The sequence below is a fragment of the Aplysia californica genome, unplaced genomic scaffold (assembly GCF_000002075.1).
Source record: "Aplysia californica isolate F4 #8 unplaced genomic scaffold, AplCal3.0 scaffold00692, whole genome shotgun sequence".
NCBI classification, from domain to species: domain Eukaryota; kingdom Metazoa; phylum Mollusca; class Gastropoda; order Aplysiida; family Aplysiidae; genus Aplysia; species Aplysia californica.
Window position 1 is genome coordinate 143,423 of NW_004797962.1, and position 16,416 is coordinate 159,838.

The 16,416-nt window shown below is 37.9% G+C and overlaps 1 protein-coding gene across 2 annotated transcripts; it reads right to left on the reverse strand.

Moving 5' to 3' along the window:
- Positions 1–2,468: 2,468 nt before the first annotated feature.
- LOC101847144 (archaemetzincin-2) lies at positions 2,469–15,060 on the reverse strand. Of its 2 annotated transcripts, none has more exons than XM_005108476.3 (6): positions 14,955–15,060; positions 12,848–13,100; positions 10,154–10,477; positions 8,356–8,583; positions 6,073–6,221; positions 2,469–2,816 (listed from the first exon to the last, which is right to left on the reverse strand). In XM_005108476.3, exons 2-6 carry the CDS (start codon positions 13,084–13,086, stop codon positions 2,623–2,625), a joined length of 1,134 nt encoding a protein of 377 aa, XP_005108533.1. In that variant the 5' UTR covers positions 13,087–13,100; positions 14,955–15,060; the 3' UTR covers positions 2,469–2,622. The 2 variants fall into 2 exon arrangements, with proteins under 2 accessions (XP_005108533.1, XP_005108534.1); XM_005108477.3 differs by lacking the exon at positions 14,955–15,060 and adding an exon at positions 14,315–14,478.
- Positions 15,061–16,416: the final 1,356 nt, after the last annotated feature.

Here is a 16,416-nt window from a genome sequence, read left to right on the forward strand (position 1 = left end):
TTTTCAGTAAAATCCACGAAGAAATGTGTTTTTATATATGGATATAATAAAAGGTGTTGAGCCAATAAAAGAAAATTACAACAAATTGCTCAAGGGCCAGAAAAACGCTTATTTCTTTGATTTCATTATTTTGACAAGCGCCTGATTTCACCATTATGCCTCACATGCTTTCATGTATCAGTATAGCATAATTTGAAAAATTAAACCACACGCATCCTTTCACACATGATATGGTACCCACTGAGAGATCAACTATGGATGATGTAAGTCAATAACAAAACATTCAATACAAAAAAACAGCCGGGGCGGTACATACTTTTGATATTTCAATCGTCAGTTCTGAAATGTCACAAAAATTAAAATACAAAAATGCAAAAACAGAAAATGGGGAGAGCCCGACCCACATCCGGAAAGAGAAATCTGCCCTCCTATTTTGTCAAAATAACTGTCCCCGTGGTTTTATGCACCCCTTATAATTTTGCCAAATATCACTTTTTTGCATAATTTATGATTATTTTCCTTTATCATTCTTTGTTAAAATTAACAGAATCTCATAATTTCACATTTTTGGGCTCAGTTTGCATAATTTCAGAATTTTTCTTGCATAAAACGACGGGGACAAAAAAAATTCAATTGTACCGTATAGAGAAAAAAAATAAAGGCCTGAGAACATGAAAGTGAGCAAAGATGGCAACTTGCGAGTCAATTTGTCCAGAAGTAGGAGAACTTTTCTTACTTTTTAAACATTGCTGAACCATCTATCATCTGAGTGTGAGCGAGCCCTTTGGCTTCTGTAGGTTTCAATAAGTGTTTTGTCGGATTGGACAATTGGTGAGAGTGAGACTTCCTGACACCGAGAGAGGACGATAGGTATATACATGTTCCGCGCAATTTACAGATCAGAGATTGCGCTGCGCGTTTTAATGATCGTACATGTATAATTGCGCTGAATCTTAAGATTGTACTGTGTATTTTAACGAATTGTATCATTCTTTTGAGCTCTTCAGTTTCATATCTTAATTTTAATTTTCATATTTTTACACTTTTGATATGTGTGGATGTTCCTTGATGTGAGTAAAAGAATAAAGATGGAAGTGAATTTTTTAAAAATCATTAAAAAATATAAGATAAATTAAATGTAGGCTACTTTGTGAACTTTGAGTTTGATACATATATCTGGCATTGTATCATTCTTGTAGGCTCTTCAGTTTCATACGTCTCTCGTAGATGCTATGCATGTGTGGAGGAGAGGGGGCCTCTGGTAAATTCTATGCATGAAAGGGGAGGGGAGGGGAGGGGCCCTCTGGTAAAGTCATGCGCTGAATCTTAAGATGTTTGATACATATATCTGGCATTGTATCATTCTTGTAGGCTCTTCAGTTTCATACGTCTCTCGTAGATGCTATGCATGTGTGGAGGAGAGGGGGCCTCTGGTAAATTCTATGCATGAAAGGGGTGGGGAGGGGGGAGGGGCCCTCTGGTAAATTCTATGCACATGTGTGTGTGGGGGGGGGGGAGGAGGAGAGGGGCCCTATGGTAAATTCTATGTTATGTGTGATTTAACATAAAAGATGAGGTGGGTAATTGCGGGTGAAATACATTTAGTATGATGACCCGTTCATGAGTATTTGGATAGTTTACTGAGACATAAAGAGAACCGGTGAACTGGAAGGAAGACAAAATATAACACACTAGCTGGGCCCCCTTTCGATGAAAGGAATGATTGGTGCATTAAAATCGACTGAAAGTCATTGGCCTACTATATTTACACACTACTGGAATGGAAAACAGAAGGTCTAGATCTACACTCTTAAAACAAAATGCACCTTGAATTGTCAAATTCAAATCAGTAGGCATAGACCTAACCTAACTGATCTAGGACAATGGCTGAAAAAAGAAAAACCTCTGCTCCGACTCGATCTTTGCTGTTTCTCTTGATTATCTGACACAGCCGATGCCATAGCACTGTTCACGCACCCCTCGAACTGAGGATCCCCCGACCTACAGAGACCGGTCCCGACGAATTTGAGCAATCCATGTTATATTGTAGTTAGCAACTGCACTGTGTCAACCACCACTTGAATAAAACAATGAAAGTGGTCCAGGAGTGATGTAGTGAATGTAGCATTGGGTGGCATGTTGCATTAGGGGCAACAATGAAGAACTACAACATGATCCAACAGCTATACAACAAAGCCACCAGCGCAGTCCTCGCCCAGGGGAAAATAGGAGATAGGTTCCACACTACTGTAGGTGTACGCCAAGGTTGCCTGCTATCACCTACCCTGTTCAACATCTTCCTTCAACAAATCCCGACTGGTGCCCTGCCTTAAATCTGACGAGGCTCTCTATCATACAGCTCCCTTACGATCCTCGTGGATCAGCAAGCAGTAAGCATTGCGTGGGGTGGGGCTGACCTTAATGTGCACAGGATGTCCTGATAAAGTTGACTTTACTTGTTTCCTCAATATCATTGGTCCACAGAATAGCCTGAGTTACTTTGTTGTTACTTTCTTGTGTGGAGAAATCTATCTCATTCATCTCCTTCAAGGAAATTGTGAAAATGAACCACTCTTTCTGAAGGCAGATGCAAATAAATAAATTACACTTAAAAAAATGCAATTAATCCCGAGACTTTTCAATGAAATGGATTCGTTTTTTCGTCCAATTTGCTTCTTCCGCTAGATCATGTGTCTGGTAAAATTCTAACAAACTTCGGTATCTGTCTAGAACGTTGAAGCCAATCAAATCTTGGAGTTTATGTAGGTCCACGGGGCAGAGCATCATAGGCTGATCAAAGTCCTCTTGTAAATGACCTTAGGAAAAGATGCAATAAATCACATCAGGGAATGTAAAGATATATTATTATTTTGTCATTGGAAATACAAAAAGCCAAATAAAGGAGAAACAACTGGAGAACGGTTAAATTCATGGTGTTTATTTATAGTCAGACCTCAGTGTGACATAGCTAATCATGCCTTACTAAGAATTTCTTACCTCTGCACAGAACATTTCGCCAAGCATACGAAAGAGCAGAGTGATTAGTGTGATTCTACTGCCTATTATTAGACTTGTCTGCCACTTACTGCTAGCACTCGAAGTGACACATATCTTTCTTCCTATGATCAGCTGAGTTAGATTGCAGACAATTGTAAGCAAAACCAACTCTAAAAATGTTGCTGCCAAAGGTGAAAAGGTGACAATTATTTAATGAACTGTGATGGCCTACTGATGGTGATATGCAAGTCATGCTTCCTAGTCTAGTCAAGTTGAGCCCGCATGAGCATTTAACCTCTTCACTGCTGTGTAGACGTACTGATTTGTATTCCCCAAAACTGGTTCTCCTCCCATGATTTGTGAGGCTTCGAGGTGGAATCAGGCGCTCGTCAATTTTTGGGCATGTGGAGTTATTGGTATCATCCTAAAGCTTGTTTACTTGCCTTTATTTAGATGAAAAAAAAATTCAATTTATCTTGAATACAAGTTGAGATATTTGCGAATGAAGGAAGTGGGGGTCACCTGTTTTCAGAGGTAAAGTTAGTGAGAAAATGGCCGCCAAAGATTAGTTATTTCCTTAGCTTAAGAGTCCGAGGTAACTGAACATTTACATTTTTTGTGCCTTTACTCAGCGTTTTTCAGAAAAATCCAAACAGAAATGAGTTCTTTAACGGCATGAAAGGTGTTGAGCCAAAACAAAACAAAATTTGATAAAAATTCACAAACCTGCAAAAAAATGCTAGTTTCTTCACTTTGATTATTTTGACGACAGCCTTTATTCCACCACGCTGCCTCACATTTGTGTACCAGTTTACAGGGAAGTGCAAGGAGATGCAATTACGACTGTGGATTTCTGTTTTATTAACTAAGGACAAATACCATGGCCTTGTCCATCTTGAATGAACTTTTTATCTTGTCTGTACAAATGTTGATGGATACGTCTCAGCAAAGAAGGGGTTAATGAACTCATGCTCCCAGAGACTACCAATGTCACTAACATTGCTTGACGTTTTGCGTCAGCCTAACCTCTCTGTGTCAAACTGAGTTCACTTTAGAGTATTAGTATATTGCACACAAACGAAAACTACAATTAACTTAACCTATCAGAGACACACAACCATCTTATGCAACCAATCAAAGGCCATCTTTCACATCGACACATGAACTAGGATTGATGAGTGCAAGACACGTGTCTTAGCATGTGCCGGTGTAGAGCTGTCCCCGCAGTTTTATGCAAAAAAATAAAAAAGGAGAAATTATGCAAACTGAGCCCAAAAATGTGAATTTATGTGATTCTGTTCATTTAAACAAAGAATGGTAAAGGAAAATAATAAGAAATTAAGCAAAAAATGATCAAATTTAGCTAAACCATGGTGCATAAAACCACAGGGACAGTTTGAGAGGGGTTGTGTCTGATGGAATTGGGGCGGGGTGGGGGTTGGGGGGAACAAGGGTGTGGAGTGTCAGGACGGATGTAGATCTATGCATCATAGTCATATCTTTCCCAGTCATGGAACAATAATATTGTGGTGTGGTTCGCATGAAAAAACCCCCCAAAAGTGAATCTTGTAAAAGCCTACAGCGGTGTGTCATGGGCAGCAACTGCTCACATAAGAAAGCTCTTTAGGGCACCATTGGTTCTTTCCCTTTACACTCATGCAGTGATAGCTTCAGAAGTCCATACTGTTTTTGATTTTAAAAAAGCTTATATATGTGAGGAATCAGAGTGAAATCAAGTGCTCGTCAAAATAATGAAATTCAAGAAATGGGCATTTTTCAGCCAGTTCAGCAATTTTTATTGAATTTTTGCTTTTCCGCTCTACACCTTTTAAAACTTTTATGTCCATTAAAGAACACATTTCGGTGTGGATTTGACTGAAAAACATTGATTAAAGGCAGAACCACGAACTCTCAAGCTAAAGAAATAACTAAACTTAAAATTGGTGGCCATTTTCTCAGTAATTTTTCCTCTGAAAACCAGGCTACCCCCATGCTCCTTCAATCGCAAATATCTTGACTTGTAGTATCCAACATAGATGGATATTTTTTCATCCAAAGCAAGGCAAATGGACAAGCTTTAAGATGATACTAATAACTCCATTTGTTCCAAAACTGACAAGTGCCTGATTCCACCGCGTTGTGACACATATTGTTTTTGATAAAAAATGCTCACATTATTAGCCACACCTTTCTTATGATGAACTTGAAGGGTGGACCCCAAAAAATTATAAGAGAGTTTCACTGTATTATGAGTAAACACACTAAAATGCAAAGGCTTGATTTCTTTTTTCTTTAAAACTAGAGAGAATAGAGCGATGCCTTGCTATGAATCTAAAGCAGTCTATTCAGGATGATAGTGAATGGAAGCGTCGGCAAGTTCAGTTCTGAAACCACATTGATCTGTCCCCGTGACTTTATGCACCCAGCATAATTTAGCAAAATTTTTTCATTTTTTGCATAATTTCTGATTATTTTCCTTTATATCATTCTTTGTTAAAATTAACAGAATCGCATAATTTCACATTTTTGGGCTCGGTTTGCATAATTTCAAAATTTTTTTTTCATAAAACCACGGGGACAGATTGATGATGAGGTTAATCTTTCTCAAGTTCCAATTCCAAGTCTAGATTCTGTGTGTAAGCAGCAGAGAAGGGTAGCAATAACAATTGTATTCATAGCAAATCAAGAGCCTTCATCAAAGTGCTCAATACTGGCCTTTATACAGGGAGTGTTTATGCTGGAGTAAGAAAAGATGATTCACCAGTGCAGGTGTAAGGATTGGGCAGTTGAAGTTACAAAAATAAACCACACAGATAGTTTGACAACAACAAAGAACAAAACTAGCATTCACAATTAGATCATAATAAAGATAATAATAATTATAACAATAATAACAACAACAAAAACAACAATAATGATAATTGCTACTAAACAGCAAGCTCCGTGTGCTTTACGATCTATAGTATTATAGTATTTTTAGCAACTGTTCACACAAAGCGGATAATGAGTCATGCCAGTATAATTCTCGTAATTTAGGTTCACATTAGAAAAAGACTTAACAAACCGCCAACATACCTGAGCCATTCATGCAGCACCGGTAGAAAATGCAGTGATCCACTCCCAATAAGTGACACAGCTCATGTACTAAAAGTTTACAACTTCTCTGCAGAAGCAGTCGCCGTTTCTTAGAAGGAGTCACACTTTTTGATTCTGAAATATCATACCTGTGGGAATAAAAAGTGGAACCACAGATAGTACATACAAGATGGTTCACTCCTTTCTTTGAGCCAATCAAAAAAGCGTCCTCAAAAGTCGGTGACACCCTCTTCTAAAAACCGCATCCTTTGCGAACAAAGTTGCCCTACTTGTGTAAAAAAAATCGAAGTGAAACAAACAAGTTTTTGAATAAACTAGAATTCAAATTTCGGAAGAACACTTTTTAAAAATGGTTACACTGACTAAAAAACCTCTTCCGGTGGAAGAGTCGACTGTTTTCTTTGTTAAATTTGACTTTAGAGTGAGAGGTGATTAAAATAGAAAACCCCAAAAATCCGCACTGAACGAACCCGAACAACTGATGAACAGTAGTCTATCTGCGCCTGCAAGGGGGTGCTATTCCTATTCTTCTTCTGGAGAAACAAAGGAGAGCTTTAAAACAAAGACTGCAGCGCCATCTGAGCCATTGCATGGACTTCCAGCGGACACTTTTTTGGCTGAGTGAACCATCTTGTTATGTACTAGAATCTATCTTTGGTGACCCCCCGGGGCAGTGCCACTGACTGAAGTGTCTTTAGGCCATTCTCAAAGGGGGGACATTTCTCGTTCAAGCATAGTAGAATTGTAAATGGGCTGACTCATGTCACACTCATAACTGTGCCTGATCTACAACAGGGAACTGCTGCTTTTTCTTTCCTGATCCTTACTATTGTCATTTTCCTCTACCTCTTTTGTATGTTTGTCACTCTCTTGTGACCTGCTATTTTGGGGTGCCTTGATAGTCGAAGCACACCTTGTGCTGTTGAAGCTAGAGAGGTGAGCAGTGTAAGTCTGATTCCCAGTAAAGACTTCTCTGTTGACACCCACCCCTTGGCGCTCATATGACCTCATGCAGTTGCGAGCACCGTAAAACCCTCTACTATAAAAAAAACAAACTTTGGTGGAACAAAACTATTGGTCAAATGTCCATTTTTCTTTAGAGAGTATTTATGGCATAATTAGAGAGGTGTTTTTTTGTTTTAGTAGAGGTTTTACGGGCTCGCAACTGCATGAGGTCATATGAGCGCCAGAAGATTATATGTATTACAAGAGAGTAACAAACATAAAAAAGAAGGAGGGGAGATAAGGACGATAGATTTTTGATAGGAAAGAAGGAGAAAACCACACCAGAGCACTCGCCAACCACCCACCGAAAGGTGTTTGCACTGGAGAGAGAAGGCGTGGAGCAGAACCTTACAGTGGTCTATGAAGCAACTGGACAGTGGTCAGTACTAGAGGGTAAATGTTGTGGCTGCATGTAAAAATTGATCAAGTGGATCTTCACCATAGATCAAATATGTCTTGCAATATCATGAGAGAAAAGGGCTAACTACTGCCCTTCATGAAAAAAAAATAAAAATAACCTAAAACAAAATAGAAACCATGCTTTGGGTAGACTTGTTGACCTTAAACATAGACAGAAGAGCTCTTTTAGTTTTAGTTTTAGTAGAGGTTTTACGGCACTCACAACTGCATAAGGTCATATGAGTGCCAAGGGGTGGATGTCAACAGAGAAGTCCTTACAGGGAATCAGACTTACTCTGCTCACCTCTCTAGCTTCAACAGCGCAAAGTCTACTTCGACTATCAAGGCACACCGGAAATAGCGGGTCACAAGAGAGTGACAAACGTACAAAAGAAGTAGAGGAAAAATGACCCTAGTAAGGATTAGGAAAGAAAAAGCAGCAGTTCCCTGTTGCAGTTCAAGCACATGAGCATGACATTGATGAATCAGCCTATTTACAATTACAATTCTACTGTGCATAAGAACTCGAGATGTTAATGTCCCCCTCCTTTGGGAAAGGCCTAAAGACACTTCAGTCAGTAGCACCGCCCCGTTAAGAACATGACTGATCCCACAGATCCATATTTCACACTTCACAAAACATTGAATTTGAGATGAAAAGCAGTTTTTTTCACAGTGTTGTGAAGGTGAAAAATGGAGACATGTATGGAAGAGAAAATGAATGTTAATTAAAACACTGAAGACAATTGTTTCCTCAGAAAATAATATTATGTGGGATCACATTCTTTGAAGGCTAACAAATATTCTTATTGAATTAAAACAGAATTTATAGAGTATCCGAGGAGATAAAAAACTCACCAAAATTCCGTGGAAAATGTCAAGGCTGGATTATACCGCAGTAAACTAAACACAGCAACTCTTTGGCTTCCTGATGCCATGCCAGCAACAAACAAGTCCGTTTCATCTCCATACAGATCATATGGTGTCAGGCCAATGAGGCACAAGGCATCGTGAGGAATGATTTGGCGCATTTTGGGCAAGATAGAATCCACAGAAATCTGAATGTGATCACCTTTATCATTATATCTGAAAAGAAAAAGGGAAATCAGTTTAATCGACATAATAAACAGTCAACTTTCGGGGTGCTTTTGCTGATTTCTCAGATTTAAACAATTTAATTTTCTCTAGAAATTTCAGATCACATTACATAACTTTTAACTTTAAAAAATGCATGTTATTTATAAAGTTATATCATTTTAAACAAAGTAATAGTGCATATCATTTTGCAAGTGCAAAATTGTTGAATTTTGAAGTTTCTCAGTGCTTCAAATTTGTCACTGTTTAAAGCCCCACTGAATACCAGATACATAATTTCTAATGATGTCCACAAGAAAGAAGTCAACTGAATAAAAACTTTGGGATAGCAATGAAATGTTAGTGTCAAGATTACCATGGCTTGCTGCCAAAAACTGAGATAATATAACGACATATTTAAATTGAACACCTGGTACATAATGCAACTGAGAAAAACCTTGAGTATGTTCACTATCCACTATGATTAAATGTGATCTCAAATTTGGTGCTAGGCTTATGCCCTTTCCAAGTTTGTGCTGTGTGCTGCATGATGTTGTATGGCATGACGTGCTGCACAATTCATTTATAGGAGAACATGTGAGTGAACAAATGATGCAAAATGGATAGATGCATAGTTTAAATGATGAGTGCTTGGTCACAGCAGTAATCAACAGCAAAAACAATAATTAAAAAAAAAGCAGTAGTTGTTGATATTGTATTCATCACCTTGCAAACAATCAACTAAGATTACAGAGTTCACGCTGTAAGGAAAATAAGCTCTCTCTAGTGTCGAATTATAGAAGCACTTAAAGTCCTGAGCAGGCAGCATTGGGGGTGTTTTCCATCCTATTTTGCAGGAATTGGAGGAGAGAAAAAAAAAGAAACAGCAAAACTATATTTTGTGTCAGCTTTGAGAGAACTCTGAACATGCCAAGGAAAAAAACTGCAGTTTATTTGTCTTCTGGTGAGCCCACACAGATTTTTCTTCCCATTTCTTTCCTCTTTCCTTTATTATGCACCGCATTTTATTTTCATTATATTAAAAAATATTATTATTTGATCTTCTCTTCTAACTGTTTCTTCACCATCAAAACTGAGTGACAAAAACAGAAACAATAACAAAAATGATAAAGGCAAGTTCATCCAAGTGCGATGGTAAAGAGAAACTTTCATCCCCACTCAGACTAATACAAGTAGGTCCTATATATATCAGGGGCAAACACTGAAAATAATAACCCCAAGCTTGCATTACTGGCAAACAGTTAACTACATGTATATATGGTCACTTTTATGGAAAAGCAGGCTAACCCAGATTTCAGGGGTTCCCAGAAATCTTGACATACACCAAAAGTGGGCATTGCCATACTTATACTATAGAAGTTTGGTTTCACTGGTGTGTATATATTTGTTGGGTTAAAGAGAAAACTCTCCTTGCTTTTGAAAAAAACTGAACAAGGGTCCAAAAACGTTATCTTCGATTTTTTCAAAACAGTATTTTTCGGAATAGCCCCCTTGTGCTTAAAAGCGACCAAATATATACAAAAAACTTACAACTAAACTTCGGCTTCTGGTAACAACTTACCTTGATTCAAGTGAACTCCTCTTTATTCGAGCACTTGATCTGCTTGACGGGTTGCTGGCTGGATCTTCAACAAAGACGAGATCATTTCCTTTTCTCTCAATGGTGATTCCTTCCAAAACAGCAACAGGCATGCACAAAAACCGCTGCACATAGTCCAACAAGTCTTGAAATTTTACATCCGACTGATTGAAATCCCCAACCTTTGCAATGTAAATCTTCCCTTCAGGGTACTTTTCACATATGGTGTTTCCAGATGGAACAAACCGTTGCGTCAAGTACTTTTGCTTCCTCCTAGAGAACCATGGATTCTCCTGCTTGTAGTCTCTGAAGAAGCAAAATAAGATAAGAACAACTTGATTTAGATTAACTCTTACAAGTTGAAAGCCTACTTCCTACTTTGCTGTGGTTAGGTTTTCGGACTCGCAGCCGTAAGGTCGTGGGTTCGAATCCTGTCAGGGGCCCGACATTGTGTCCATGGGAAAGGCACTTTACACGAATTTTCCTCACTTCACCCAGGTGGGAATGGGTACCCGGCTATAGACAGCAAAAGATCTTGTCAGTTTGTTAGTGTTTGAGTGCTTATTCAGCTGCTTGCACTGTATGCTTCCCAGGAAGCTGAGAATGTTTGGGAGTGTTCTATGGTCTTCTGGGATAATAATATAGTGTAAAGCGCATAGAGCCTGCCGTTGAGCGGGGATATTGCGCTATACAAATGCTATTTATTATTATTATTATTTTTGCTGTAGTAAGGTTTATTGAAAATATGCACCTATCAGCATTTTCCTCATAGAAGGTAGTTTTCAAGCTGCAAGCATGTATTACCCATCAAAGCATTCAGAAAAGAATGAAAATTTAATATATTAGAGTACAGTTGAAGTAAAGGCAAGAAAGTATGATATATGAGATGCCAAATTTCTGCAATAGTCTTCCAACATCTAAGAGTTAAAAAGAATCTGCTGTTAGTCAACTGTGTCAACTGAAATAGATCAAAAGTCAGGCAAAAGAGCTCTACCATTCTGTTGCAGATAGGATTTTATTGAATGCACAAGGAAGTTAAGTACCTGGTGTTTGTAGGCACTTCAATTAACCCTATCCGTACGTCGCGTTTTACTATCATATCCATACGATGTGGGGAACTCTGTGCCACCACTTTCCAAAGAGGAAATTTACTCTTTAATCCGATCCGTATGCTTTGGATAGCAGTCTGTCAAAATGATTTTTTGAGAAATATTAAAAGTTTCACAGAGATCTTCATACTAGAAGTATTCTAAAATGTGAAGAATACAACCCCTGGGGTACAAAATGACCCCAGGGCGTATGGATAGGGTTAAGAAAACTTGCTTTGAGTCATGATCACAATCATGTCATATCGCAACACCAGTGCGGTATAACTTGGATAGTTCGAACACAGAAAACTCGAAATCACGCATCCGTCGAACTGTGCCTGCGGTCCCATTTTCTTCTTTCTTCTTTATCTTTGTAAAATATCCCTCGAACTACGGATCTCTTGAACTACTGAGGCCGGTCCCGACGAATTCGAGCTATCTGTGTTATACTGTACTATGTATAAAAGATCAAAATCACATTAAAAAGAATTTTCCAATCTTAACGAGTAGTGTTAATGAAGGGTATTTATTGCTGGCTACGTACATGTATACCTATTGTACACATGAAATAGAAGATAAAGGGCTGGGGTAGTCTGGAAACTTTTTGATAGGACCTTGTAGTTTCTTCTAATTAAACATACTCTCACAAAGCAAATGCAAGGGAAGAAAATACTTTCTATATTATATGTCTCACGACGTGGTGGAATCAGGCACTCGTCAATTTTGAGGCAAACAGAGTTGTTATTTGTACGGGTATCATCTTAAAATCTGTTCAGTTGCCTTGCTTTGGATGAAAAAAACCCCACCCTTTTATCTTCAATAGGTGTTGAGATATTTGCCATTGAAGGAGGTGGGGGGTTGCCTGGTTTCAGAGGTAAGAATGGCGAGAAAATGGCCGTCAAAGTTTGGTGACTTCCATAGCTTGAGAGTCCTTGAAAACTGAAAATTTACAGTTTTTGTACCTTTAACAAATGTTTTTCTGTAAAATCCACACAGAAATGTGTTTTTAAAAGGACATAAAAGATGTTGAGCCAAAAAACAAAAATTCGATAAAAATTGCCAAACCAGTAGAAAAATGTTGGTTTTTTCGGTTTCATTATTTTGACGAGCACTTGATTTCACCACGATGCCTCACATACGACGCGGTGGAATCAGGTTCTCCTTAATTTTTGAGCATGTACAGTTATCGGTATTATTAAATCGAGTGCATTTTTCATGCTTGGGATGAAAAAAATATCAATTTATCCTGAATACAAGTCAAGATATTTGCAAATGAAGGAGGAGGGGATCACCTGGTTTCAGAGGTAAAATTAGTGAGAAAATGGCTGCCAAAGATGAGTTATTTCCTTAGCTGGAGAGTCCGTGGAAAGTGAAAATTTACATTTTTGTGCCTTTTATCAGCGTTTTTAAGTAAAATTCACACAGGAATGTGTTCTTAAATGGACATGAAAGGTTGAATCAAAAAACAAGAATTCAATAAAAATTCTGAAACCTGTGGGAAAAAGCCAGTTTCTTCACTATGATTATTTTGACGAGCCCCTGATTTCACCACAATGCCTCACATACCTCACACACAAATATTAACTACCTGAAGGACTGCCCCTCCTCAACGTACTGGGCCAGCCAGTCGTCCTCAGATTTTGGCTGGGGGACTGAACAGAAAAACTTTTGTTCCTTCTCAGACACATCTGAATATTCTGATGGTACATTTTTCAAAGTGAAACCAATTGCTTCTGCCTGTTCCTTTGAAGAAGGCGGGTGGAAACCTTTGGCGTAAGGAATGGCAGGTGTTCGAGCCTTTTGTCTGCTTGAAGGAACTTTTGGCATGTTACAACTTTGTGCTGAGGAGAGACAGATGTGCACACAGTAATCAAATAGCTCAAATAATGTGTATATATATATATATATATATACATACATATATATATTTTTTTTTTGGTAAGTGTTTTACTGTGCTTGTTACTGCATAAGGTCATATGAGCGCACGAAACACACTAAACATTTTTAGTTGGTAAGAAATTTAGAATTTTGCCAGGGTGGCAGCTGAAGCTTACTCTTATCGATTTTGGACCACCAACTTGCACGGGAGACCTCTGAGATTTTTCGCCCTTATCTGAGAAGGCTAGGTTTTCAGTCTTACCTATCATAAGATCAGGGGTATGGTTGACGGACAGCAGTAAGAAGAAGCCAAGGAGTAGCAGTAGAGAGGCTGTAGAAAGAGTCAGGAGCCCAGAGGAGGGGACAAAGGGGGTGGAGGGTGAGGGCAGAAACTGAAGATGAAAGCAGACGACAGAACATTGTTAGAGAGCAGGAAAGATGTGAAAGGAGAACATTTTAGAGAACGAAATTTTCCGTCACTGTCCGAAAGCGAACCCAGAACCTGTTGAATGAGAGGTGATCACTGTAACCTCTTGACCATGAGAGCTCCTATGTATAAGTCTGCAAATTCGATGCACTGCGTACAACATAAGAGCCAATATAAAAATATACTGTCCATCCCTTGATTGACAAAATTTGAACAAATGAACCTCGATATGAAAATATAAACCAAGTCTACAATTAACTTACTTAAAAAAATACCACTCTGCTTCTGGAAAGAGTAATTGTCTTTATTCCTGTTGCTGTGTTAAGTAAAGCCTTCTATACAATACGTGGTTGTGAATACAAAACCAATAGCCACTCAAAGGGTACTGGTACTTAAAGAAAATGGAAAAATGTTCCTTTACCTACAACAAAACATTTGCAGACATGATTTAATACAAACTAAGTTTCCATTAAATAAAAAAGATTAAGCTGTGAGAATACAAGTATGATCTCGTACACTATATACAGAAGTTTTTCTATCAGGCATTTAAAAGCTCCCCATGATGATCACAAGAATGTAAACCTGATACTCTACATTGTAACTATATAATGTTATAATACCAGTTATTTAAGTACACATTTTAACAAGAATGGTGATGATCCCCACAGTGTTTCTTTTACTGAAAATTGAAATTGATGAAAGTTGAAGTTAAAATGGCAAACACATCTACATCTACATTACCATGATTACCTGTATATGCTGTATCGATACTTCAGTGGTGGAGATTAAAAATTTTCAACTTTTCCAAGGAAATCTCTGAGTATGATGGAATGAGTATTAATTATGGATGCTAACTTCTTAGTTTGTCAAAAAAATCATCCAATAAGACTGCATTAACTCTTTAAACCCTGAGTTTTTTCCACCACTTCCCAGAGTTTTTTTTACAGTCACCTAAACCTGGTGCACTATTTCTCAATATAACCCCGAAAGCTTGCCTCCAACTTCTACATGGTGGAAACATAGGCTTAGTCATTACTGAAAAAAACTTGGTGCGGGAATAGTTCTGAAAAAACAAGCAAAAACTAGCACTACATAGATCTACTACATATCTAAATGAAATAGTTGTCACTAGTATCAGAAGCTCCCAGCGTATGATGGGGTTCACAGAGTTTGTGTCATAAAAGCATAAATAAGGCAGCTAATAACAACTTTGACCAATGTATCCTCCTGTGAATTATACTGGCTTCTGGTCTATCAATTTAATAAGTAGTTTATTCCATCAGTGGTAGAACAAGAACTTGGCCTGCATGATTGTTGACTTTTTCTCATGTCGTTCTGGTGAACCTGATTGCGAATATTAAGTTTATTAAAAACTCTTACAAATACTTGCCGTTTCGCAAATAATATGTCTTTAAGTGCCACTTCCGAGAACTGGAGAATCACTGGTTTAAAACAGCTGAACAAGCTTTCTGGTCCCAGCTCTCGTTCTCCCTAAATAATAAATATAGTAGGTTAGTAACCATAAACATTGAGGGGTGTGCTTTATTAGAAACCCAGCAGTATAAAATATTATCTCCTTTGAAACTCGTGTGCAAGGAGCATCGCATCGCATTGCAATATATTACTATATTATAATGTTGTCATTGTGCATCACTCCCCGATTATTTTAAATACTATAGATTTACCATAATAAAATACGATAAAAAAGTGTCATACCAACATGGCACTGACCTACATAATACGGGATATATAAATTTTTGTTTTGAAAATAAGTAGCAAACAGGCAATGAAATGAACACTTTTGAGACAGGTATTGATATTGTGTGTTTAGACTGATGTACACACACAAGCTCACTGATATCTCCAACTTTTTAGAAAGCAGAAAATTCGAAGGTACCGTACAGGTTTTGATTAAGTTTGCTTGACCAGCTCAATCAGCAGTAGGCCCGTTAGGCCAAAGGCTACTTTTATTTATAATTTTATTTGCCGTCTTTCATTAGTGTGCCAAGTAAACTACTGGACTAATAGGTTTTCACAGTGAAGAAAGGAATCTTTGAAGGCCTACCGATGGATCCCTCCACTGTTACAGTAGACCTGTTCAGGAATGTTGGAGATGACGTTGCTTTTTTGTGCATGATCTTTTATGTGTTCAAAAATGTGAAATAACTACGTAGGCATTTTTTGTTTTTTTTTGTTTTTTGTTTGTTTTTCGTGCGTTACTTTTGAGTTATCATCATAAATAATATGACTAGAAGTACAAGTACAAAGACATACAATTCTATTGAGGTTGTGTTGATCTAACAAACTACAACTTACTATTGTCTTGAAGCACATTTGAAGTTCGTGGGCCCTCTACAACTGCTTCTTTTCAGTGTTACTTGAAACTGCATGCAATATTTCTAAAAATGCATTTGCAAATCCAATTCAAAGCGTTCTGCAGCAAGTACAATTTCTTGAAGCAACAATTTTCAACGATGCCCTCCTCAAATCCGCTCGACTTTTTACTGCCACTACCAGTTCTATACACCTTTCCTCATCATTTGCAAGGTGGAAGAACAAGAGTCCAGACCCGTTGTTTCAGTTTTTTTGTGTGTAGCCTACATTTTGTTGAAACACACCACTGCGTGAGTAGTAATTGTATGGTTATGGTTATGGTATGGCATTCAATCAAACACTAATATTGAAAAAGCTGGACCTCCAAATCCAATCTTAGATAGGGTAAGGTCAAATTGAGGGAGAACCTTGAAAACTGTTGTTGCTCGATCATCGATTGTAGCCGTCTTTGACACGTATAGAGGGTTGCATGTCTTTAAAAACAATTTTTTAATTTATTTAAAAAAAAAATTTTTTTT

Bases quoted from the DNA above. Each gene is read 5' to 3' on its own strand.
- LOC101847144 (XM_005108476.3), bottom strand. From the start codon at position 13,086: ATGCCAAAAGTTCCTTCAAGCAGACAAAAGGCTCGAACACCTGCCATT. The intron at 10,478-12,847 runs GTAGTTAATATT...TTGCTTCTTCAG, and splicing joins GAGGAGGGGCAGTCCTTCAG to AGACTACAAGCAGGAGAATC. The intron at 8,584-10,153 runs GTAAGTTGTTAC...TTTTCTTTTCAG, and splicing joins AGGAGTTCACTTGAATCAAG to ATATAATGATAAAGGTGATC.